A 9,798-nucleotide genomic window follows, 5' to 3' on the forward strand; every position below is an offset into this window, starting at 1 on the left:
ATTGCAGATTATAGAAAATATCTAACCGCGAATATTTATCTACAGATAAGTATTTCATGATTTTATTATACATTGATATCTCCCATAAATTGCGTAGAAAAATTTTATGCGAGAATTAATGAGTAATCAATAGAGTAATATTCGTATATTATTTTTACACTACTAATCGAAATAATATAAAATCATTTATTGAAATTTTTGTTTGTAGAAAAAACTATTTATATGAAATATCTATCTTTTACGATATATATATCTTTTACGATAATTTATGAAATAAATTAAAAATTTTTAAGATAACTTTCACTTTCTTTTTTTCTTAAATTTGTGATCATATAAATCGTGCAAAGATAAATATAACAACATCTTATTATTCAAACTTTAAATTAGATCAAAGAAAAGGATTTCTATGTAAAAAAATATATTCAATTGGAAATGTAAAAATATTTGAACATTTTGACAATGTTAATCATGACGAATAACATCGATAATAATAATTACACTATATCATAAATAATAATTATCATATTATTATTTATATTATTTTGTAATAACTTTATTAATAATGAAATAAATTTTGCCAGTCAAGGTCAAATTGAAAAATTTTGTAAATATTTTGGGAACGATTTCTTTTTTGTTATTTACTTTAAAGTTATTCGAGATTATATATTTTTAATTCGAAATTAATAATCATGATAAATTTAAAAAAAAAAAAGTAAAGACTTACCGGAAGGTGTCCAACAATCAGTACAATCCTGACATAATGTCAACCAATCATCCTTTAAGTCTTTAAAACTCGCCATAATGATCGGCAGGACCTATTCCTTCGCTGGCGGTTATTTTGATATTTAGATCCACAATAAGAATATAGATTCACCTTGTCACAACAATATTTTTTTTTATGTTTTCTTTATCACAGTAAAAACACAATCACATTTCCCGCGTAACGTTGGGTGGGACACATGATCAACGTGGAACTTCGCATAATATATGCATTCTTGAGAGAAGATGAGAACCGAAGTCAGAACACACACGAATACTCAAAGCATTCAACGATTACCTTACGACACCCAGTTCTGGTTTGCCGTTCGTTCCACCCGGTGTTCTCTCTATCCTTGTCTTATCTTTTGCTACCACGACCATATCTCTCGCTCTCCCATGCGTCTCACATGTGTATAGCTATCTTTCTTCCTCTAAGTTTCTTACACGTCCCTTTTCACTTCAGTTACCACGTCTTTCGCACTGTTTATTTTTACGATCAGTTCACTACCAGGTCGTCTGTCATCTATCATATTTGTAACTTGTCTCCGTATATAGACGTAAACTTACGATGGCATACTTGTTTTTGATTACACTCTTATTTAGCAACATATTTTTACTATATATTTCTATTATAAATATCCATTCAATTCTTGATTAACGGATATTGTTGCAATATTGTCAATATCAATTAAACTATTTCTTTTTTGATGATTAATAATACAAAAGATTTTTTAAAAGAAATTGTAAATATGTTAATTACGCTTTAAAAAAGTTATCCACATAATAATATAAAATTTTTCTAATCACATTACTTAGATAAATATAGCCAGTTTTTATTTTTAATATTAAAAATAGAGAAATATAAATATATATATATATATATATTTTATAGTTTTTAAAATATTTTTTGTTACATTAGAGAAAATTAGAAAATTAATTTGTAAGTAAAGTTAATACTAATGCATATTATAATAATTATTATTTCATTATTATTTCAATGATATAAGAATACATTAATATATATAAATAAAACGTGTATAACTTTTATAAAAGCAAATATATATAGTTAAAATTTACTTAATTAATGATATATTATACTTTACATTATGTACAATTTTATCATGTCTTTTTCACTTTTAAAAATCCAGCTGTATTTGAAAAATATTTAGCATTAGCTTCATTTACTTTCTTTTCTGCTGCTTGTGGATTTACAATTTCTAAGCCCTATAAGATAAGAAAAGAGAAAATAAGAACATAAATATGTATTTCATTTAATATGAAAAATTATTTTATTAATTAATTGCGGAAATTTATTATATTATAATTAATTTTTGTTACCTGTAATGGAGTAAATGCAACACTTGATGCTGTACCGGAAACTTGTTTCTTAACTGTTGTACTACCACCCCATTGTTGTTGTTTTTGCAAATTTTTTTGAAGTGTTTTTGATATTCGTACTTTTGTTTTTTCATCAATTTGTGGTAATCGGATACGACCAGTTCCTGCTTTGCCAATTGTTCCTCGTGAATAACCAAGATCTTCTTGATAGGCATCATTTTCAATCTATAAAATCAATAGAATCTCGATAAATATCATATATATAAACATAAAATGCGATTGATAAAAAAATTAAAGTGCTTACATCGGCAAAATTCATTCTATTTGCATGTTTTCTAAATTCAGTAATAGCATAACGTTCTTTCATTTTTCTTACACGTTTACCACCACGTTTCTTACGTCCGGGATCGATAGGTTTTGGTAAAGGTTTCACAAATTTTACAGGAGGTGGTTCTTGAAGCTTATCAAGTTTTTTCTCAATCTCTTCGCGGAACATTTGACCGATATGGCCGTCTGTACTTTCATGACACGCATCAACTCGAGCAGCTAGCATACTTTTCGCTGCTACAAGTCTTGCCGCCTTTCTTCGTAAATCCTAAAAAAATAAATACAATAAAAAATATCTGGAAAACGAATGTTTAATAAATAGTTTATTATTATCTTTAATATCGATTTACTGGTGGTGTTTCTTGTACGATGTCAGAATAGTATATAAATCCAGTATGAGGAAGAGTTGCTACTTGAGAAAATCCAGATAATGTGGTTTTTTGAGATCCCAAAACTAGAACATTGCAAGCTGGCATTTTTGAAAGTTTCGTTAATCCTCCTGCAACACCTAAAATAAAAGATAATATATTAATACAAATTTAATGCAATTTTTCACTATTGAAAAAAGTATATTTATTCAATAATATAATACCCATAATTTTTGCTGCTGTAGATGCACCCACTATTATTGAAAGATTTGGTGCAATAAATGCCATTCTACTTTCGACATATTCAAATATTTTTAATTTGCAATTATTCAATTCTACTGCCATATCACAAGCTTCACAAATAGCCTCTTTTTCTTCTTCTGTTAATAATTGTCTAAAATAAAATAATTTTGTAATTTAAATCATTGAAAACTTTCATTCAATTACATATATCTTTAAATTTATCACACTCCTATAATATAAATCTTACCCTTGTGTTGTTGAAGCAGTAACTGAAACAACCATAATTGTTGCTTGAGTAAGAAATTGTTGTAATGTTTCATTATTCTTTGCTCTATCTAAATCATTTCCCAGTTCTCTAACTGTCATTACATATTCCAATGGACCAACAACTAAAGATTCCAATTCTGGAAATCTTTTAGAATACTTATCTCTTGTAAATCGATGTATAGTAGCTAAAAAATATAAATTATATATATATTATATTAAATAATCATTAAGAAATTGCTTTTATTATACCTATTTCATCGTCAATATCTACAGCCATATTATTAGCTTCAACAATAAGTTGATATTCTGGATCGGACTCAACAGGTCCAATGATATCTGCCGATTTTCTAGGAATTTTGCTGTACTTTTCTATTTGAGACATTACTTTTTGTAATTGAATAGAATCACGAAGTTTTGCCAATTCTCTTACAGACGCTACTTTTATTTCTGCAAATAAATTAAAAAATAATAAAATAAAATAAAATAATAAAATATTTAACTATTTTTATTATTATAGTATAATATATATATATATATTATTATATATTATACTATTATTATTAATTAACTATATTATTATATTATTATAGAAAATAATAAATAACTATATTATTGTAAAATATATTGTATAATATTATTGAAAGAGGTTAACCTTCTTCGATAGTTTTAGAAACAGAAGTCGGAATAAAATCCGGTTCTGGTTCTTCTGCAATACGATCGCTATCATTTTCTTCAAGATCTGCTAATAATTCATCTGCTAATGACATATTTGTTTCATAAACATTTACTTAAAGTTTAAAATAAATATATTTTTTTATATGTTCTGTTTAATAACTTTGATTATTTACTATTACGCCATCTACATATGACAACAGTTTGAATATATTTGCAGAATATATATATATATATATATTTGATGCGTTTTCAAATTATAGACAAGAAGTCAAGATACAGTGTCTCGCATATATTGTAAAGTCGAAAATGATACTTATATTTTTTAAAGATTAAAAGAAGGTTAAAAATATATTTAATTAGAATTCCATATTTTAGTTATAATCATATGAGCAATTAGAAAAGTGGGAGAAGAATGGGAATAGGATAAAAATTATTAGTGCCATTTTAGATGTCATCAAAGAAATTTTCAAAATTTTCAAAAAATGAAACTGATTTACTATTTTTATTCTATATCTATTCTTTTTCCAGGATAAAGATAGAATAAAAAAATTTTAATCCGCACTCCAGAATATTGCAAATGAAATATATAAAGAAAAGACAAAAATAGTAAGAAAATAGAATAAGAATTGATTACCAACGCCATCTTTTGAGACATTTTTCGTAGCAAAGACATCTTAAAAAGCAATAGAGTAAGAATTCAAGATCAATATCATCTTTTGAATGTTTTGAAAAAGATATTTTTGTTGGAAAAATTAATTCTAATTCTATTTCTATCTTTGTTCTATTATTTTAAATCTTTTTTATGTATTTCATTTACGGTATTTTGAAGATGGCGCTGATTTCAATATTTTTATTTTATCTTCATTCTTTTCCATTTGTTTTTCTTATCTATATTTATTCTACAAAATTTATTTTCTTAAAAAATTTTAATATCCGATTAACAATCGAAAAGATTAAAGATAAAAAAATAAAAATAATAAATAAATACTTGCAATTTCCATATAGTTTTAATTGATTTTAATCATAATTTTTAATTCATTGATAATTCATATATATATGAATTTATTATTCTTAGTGGTTAAAAGATGAATATAATATGAATATAATTTAAAATTTGTTGACTTTATTAATTTTGTGATTTTAAATTAAATATAATTTTTATATTTACTAAGTCGTAAAGGGCATACCAAATACTCTGATTTTTCGCACGATCGGTATTTCAGAACATAGGACACAAAGTCTCGTTAAATATTAAATCTATTCTATACCTTATCTATGCTCAAACATAAATTGCTGGGATTGGTTAGTAGTTTATCGATATTTATCGTATTCATCAATCTACCACCTATTATCATTTCTATTATATTATTGAGAAACCGGCTTATAGTAATCGAAGATAAAACTTAGTAATACAAGGTAAAAAGATTTGTCAACTGACAATAGTAAGGACAAATGAAAAAATGAGTACTTTCTTGCCCATCACATAACCAAAACTGTGTAATCCTTGACGCACGATGTTCAAGAGGAATCGTCATCGTAGTGCATTACAGTATCGACAAGAATAAAGAAAAAAAGAAAAGCCTTCCGACGAATGACAGCGCGCAAAACCGATCACGCGGTCGAACCGGGAGGTGTGCTTTCGGTCGGTGTCAGAAACCGTGTGTGTACCGTATATATGTATGTGTGAGGCAGTATCTCTCTCTCACAACAAATATGTCGTGGTGGGGAGTACATTTTCCCGTTCGCTGTTTCGCATATTTCTTCCCCCGCATTATTATTATGTAGTTTGGCATAGGTGAACCCTTGCACATTTGTCTTGATATTAAAGAATACAAGTGTGTGTATATGGTGATATAATTATTAATAAAAAAAGAAAGTTTATATGAAAGGTGACAAGGGTCGCCTCGTAGTCAAGAATAAAGCGCGATGAGAATGATACGCCAGTTAGCTCTTTTACTCGGTAATTAGAACGATTATTTAATCATGTTCAATCCGCAAGGAACCAGAGACGATCGTAGGCAGCCAGCGGCGTGAGTCTCGCGATTAACGGTAGGTGTGGAGTATCGTGTGGAGTTGAACAACGAGGTGTATTGACGTTGATTTGGTGGTTGCGTTCCCCGGCTACGCCTAGGTGAAAAATGCGGTTCTGAATCGCGACGTGCGCCGATCCCGTGCAATTACGAACAGGTTGTTCACGGGTGGCTCGTTTAATACGCACATTACATTACGATACTTCTTCCCGAATACAGACTCGTGTACGGGTCTGCGTCTTGCGTGTGTATGTGTGGTGTTTGGACAATCAAGGATATATTCCTTCGGAAGGACAGCCTGACACGGAAGAAACGCCGGAAGGAAGGAAGAGGAGGGTAGCAGGGTAGCAAGATGGCGGGATCCTTAACGTGGTCGTGTACTTGTTGCCTACGGTTCAAGTTCAGCCCCGAGGAGATTGAGCAGCGTTACAAAAGTCAAGAAATCGATCGAATGCTGGAGAAGGATCGTCAAACTTTTCGACGACAAGTTAAGCTGCTACTCCTCGGGGCAGGCGAGAGCGGAAAATCAACATTCCTCAAACAGATGCGAATTATTCACGGAATTAAATTCGAGGTAAGACATTCTTGATTTCGATACAAGACAATTTCGTTTCCAGGTTCATTTTTCCTAAAATGTCAGATTGTATATTTTCATTCGTTTCTTTAACCTTTTTGCATTGGATCATGTATAATTTATTTATAAAAAAAACAAAATTTCTAAGTTTCTTTCAATGTTATTATAGTTATTTAAATATCTATAATTATTAAATATTACTTGTTAAAATATATAATTTAGATATAGAATATGAGAAATTAAATTTAAAATAAAAATAAATATTATTTATATTTTCCTTTAAAATCTATTTATTGACTGTGAAGATTTAGTTACTTTGTATTATTCATGTTTTCATTAATAAAGACATCTAATAATATTCCTGTTTATTTATTTATATTATTCAATAATTATAAATTTATTTACAGATATTATTAAAATATAATTTATTAAATTTAATAATGAAAATAATTTGAAAGAAATATTTATTAAGACTATTAAGTTTCATATCATTTTGTTTATTTTATTATTTATAACAATTGTAATCATTGAATCTAATTATTATTATAGTGTATGAAATGAAAATAATTATTTATAAAAGATAGGTTTGAAATATAATCTTTTTTAGATTATTTTTCATGCTTTTGAATGAATAATAAATACAAACAAAAAATTTATTTAAATTTAATATTTATTATAATCATTTGTTTCAGCCTGAATTAATTAAGGAATATCAACATGTAATTTATCAAAATATAATTAAAGGAATGAAGGTATTAGTAGATGCTCGTGATAAATTAAATATTCCTTGGGAAAATGCTAAAAATTATGATATTGGTTATCAATTATTGAAATTTGAAAATACTATGGTATTGGATGCTAGATTATTTCTCCATTATGTACCAGCTTTACAAAGTTTGTGGAAAGATGCATCAATCAAGAAAGCTTTTGATAGGAGAAGAGAATTTCAATTAGTAAGATATATTTTTCTAATCAATATGTTTTTATGTCATGATAATAGTTATTTTAATATTTATTACGATATGTAATAATAAAATATATAAATTTAAATTCATTAAATAAAAAATGATGAAATTATAAAAAATTTACTTTTATATTTTATTATATTATTTATTATTATAAAGAGAATCTTTTTTTTACAGAGTGATTCAGTTCAATATTTCTTGGATAATCTTGACAGAATTGCAAGAGTGGTAATATTATTTAATCTTATTATTTAACTTTTTTTTTAAATTTATTAAATTATTATTTTATAATGATAGTTTATTTATTATAAATATTGATAATTTTTTGTAGGATTATGTACCTACCCATCAAGATATTTTACATTGTAGAAAAGCTACTAAAGGAATTTCAGAATTTGTCATACAAATTAATAATATTCCATTTCTGTTTGTTGATGTTGGAGGACAACGATCTCAAAGACAGAAGTGGTATCAATGTTTTGATTGTGTAACTTCTATACTTTTCCTTGTTTCATCATCTGAATTTGATCAAGTGTTGTTAGAAGATAGGTATGTTTAATTGAAATATATAATTTATTAGAGAATGAGAATGATAAGAAAATCAAATCATTATATAATATATATTTATTAATGTTATAGAAGAACTAATCGACTGGAAGAATCAAGAAATATATTTGATACAATAGTAAACAATATGATATTTTGTGGAGTATCTATCATTTTATTTTTAAATAAAACTGATTTGTTAGACAAAAAAGTAAGATCACCTGATACAAATGTTCGTTGGTACTTTCCACAATTCACAGGAGATTCACATTCCATGAAGGATGTGCAGAATTTTATACTTGAAATGTTTATATCAGTTAAAAGGGATCCAAGAAAACCACTTTTTCACCACTTTACCACTGCTGTAGATACAGAAAACATAAAAGTTGTATTTAATGCTGTTAAAGACACAATTTTACATAGAAATTTGGAATCATTAATGCTCCAATAATGATAAATGTATATAAAAAAAGTGAAATGACTTTTGATTCAAAGATATACATTCAACATTTAGTGTTTGATACATAGTGAAGTGAAATTGTAATCAAAGAAGTATTAAAGTGTCGATTACGAAAGAATATTCTGGTAAGACAAGTAAGACAATATATACTATATATATATATTGTATTAATGTAAATCTTATAGTTATCTCCGTTTATAACGGCAAATTAAACAGTTTCGTATAGTTTCGTAATAGTTTTATACAACAGGAAAAGTAAAAACTGCCTAATGAAAACATGTATCGAAAATTTTTTAATGTTCTATACATTATATATATATATATATATACATATACATATACATATAAATATTGATAATATATTTCCATCTTTTTGATGAATATTAAATTACTAAAGGGTTGTAAGAAGACTATTATATACAATTTATTGTACATAGTATCTTGTATTCTATACATTGTCGATAATAATGGTTTTACATGTTTGTATAAAAAAAGATCAGTTTGCTAATAGTTTAGCTAAGATTTTTCTATTTTGTACAGATATTTAATCCAGTGCTTCTTTTTTATATTAAATCATATAATACTAATACTGGTTAAATAACCAGTATTTATAAACATAAAAATAATTTATTATATACTTAGGATTAATTATTAATTAATTATTAATTAATCTATCTTTGAAAATATATCTTTGTTAACACTGAACATTAATAACAAGAAAACCAAATACTAGATCCAAGCCATATAAACCAAATGAAACTAACCAGTTTGTGTTCAAATTACTGTTTGCAAAATTTGTTAATATTTTTATATATTTTTTTTTCTTAATTTGATTAAAAAATTATATACAGTATTCTAACATTTCAATAATTTTTTGTACTTTTATATTTTTGATTTTTTATCTTGTATTTTCTGAAATTAAAGTTTTGTTCTGTTATCATAAATTGAGGGAAAAAAACAAAGAGCAATCATATAAATTAATATAGTTCTATTCGTTCATTACATTTTTGTATAAATTTTTCAATTTGTATTGTAAACTTTCAGTATTTTCTATAATAAATTGTGTACAAATTTTACACAAAAAAATCATAATAATTGATGTTTTAGTTCTCGTTGAATAACTAAGCAATATTTTGTTCTCTTCTTCTTTGGTTCTAATAATGATGATAATCAATATTTTCTTTTCAAGAAAAAATTATTCTAATCAGTATTATTTTTCATGTATAAAGATTGAAATAAAATTGAT

The 9,798-nt window shown here is 26.1% G+C and overlaps 3 protein-coding genes across 4 annotated transcripts in view; 1 reads left to right on the plus strand and 2 right to left on the minus strand.

Moving 5' to 3' along the window:
• LOC408723 (cerebellar degeneration-related protein 2-like) overlaps positions 1 to 1,347 on the minus strand; it is a 36,360-nt gene extending 35,013 nt beyond the window's left edge. The window contains exon 1 of one of the 2 annotated variants that reach the window (XM_026439805.1): positions 725 to 1,347. In XM_026439805.1, the coding sequence (XP_026295590.1) occupies positions 725 to 800 (76 nt within the window). In that variant the 5' untranslated portion in view covers positions 801 to 1,347. The remainder of the gene's footprint in view (positions 1 to 724) is intronic. The other variant, XM_006569860.3, reaches the window with a different exon arrangement.
• Positions 1,348 to 1,720: 373 nt separating this feature from the next.
• Positions 1,721 to 4,161, minus strand: LOC410907 (U4/U6 small nuclear ribonucleoprotein Prp31). The gene is made up of 8 exons (XM_026439672.1): positions 3,955 to 4,161; positions 3,552 to 3,749; positions 3,283 to 3,487; positions 3,017 to 3,186; positions 2,775 to 2,932; positions 2,402 to 2,692; positions 2,098 to 2,322; positions 1,721 to 1,983 (listed from the first exon to the last, which is right to left on the minus strand). Exons 1-8 carry the CDS (start codon positions 4,067 to 4,069, stop codon positions 1,879 to 1,881), a joined length of 1,467 nt encoding a protein of 488 aa, XP_026295457.1. The 5' UTR covers positions 4,070 to 4,161; the 3' UTR covers positions 1,721 to 1,878.
• A 1,103-nt stretch (positions 4,162 to 5,264) lies between these two features.
• Positions 5,265 to 8,878, plus strand: LOC410906 (guanine nucleotide-binding protein subunit alpha homolog). The gene is made up of 5 exons (XM_394382.6): positions 5,265 to 6,581; positions 7,274 to 7,534; positions 7,724 to 7,774; positions 7,878 to 8,095; positions 8,186 to 8,878. Exons 1-5 carry the CDS (start codon positions 6,360 to 6,362, stop codon positions 8,541 to 8,543), a joined length of 1,110 nt encoding a protein of 369 aa, XP_394382.2. The 5' UTR covers positions 5,265 to 6,359; the 3' UTR covers positions 8,544 to 8,878.
• Positions 8,879 to 9,798: the final 920 nt, after the last annotated feature.

The sequence above is a fragment of the Apis mellifera genome, linkage group LG3 (assembly GCF_003254395.2).
Source record: "Apis mellifera strain DH4 linkage group LG3, Amel_HAv3.1, whole genome shotgun sequence".
NCBI classification, from domain to species: Eukaryota; Metazoa; Arthropoda; class Insecta; order Hymenoptera; family Apidae; genus Apis; species Apis mellifera.

Excerpts from the sequence above, each read along its gene's own strand:
- LOC410907 (XM_026439672.1), bottom strand. The coding sequence starts at position 4,069 with ATGTCATTAGCAGATGAATTATTAGCAGATCTTGAAGAAAATGATAGC. Across the intron at positions 3,750-3,954 it reads TTCTAAAACTATCGAAGAAG|AAATAAAAGTAGCGTCTGTA; the intron begins GTTAACCTCTTT and ends ATTTATTTGCAG. Across the intron at positions 2,933-3,016 it reads TACAGCAGCAAAAATTATGG|GTGTTGCAGGAGGATTAACG; the intron begins GTATTATATTAT and ends CTTTTATTTTAG.
- LOC410906 (XM_394382.6), top strand. The coding sequence starts at position 6,360 with ATGGCGGGATCCTTAACGTGGTCGTGTACTTGTTGCCTACGGTTCAAG. Across the intron at positions 6,582-7,273 it reads TTCACGGAATTAAATTCGAG|CCTGAATTAATTAAGGAATA; the intron begins GTAAGACATTCT and ends CATTTGTTTCAG. Across the intron at positions 7,775-7,877 it reads TTGACAGAATTGCAAGAGTG|GATTATGTACCTACCCATCA; the intron begins GTAATATTATTT and ends AATTTTTTGTAG.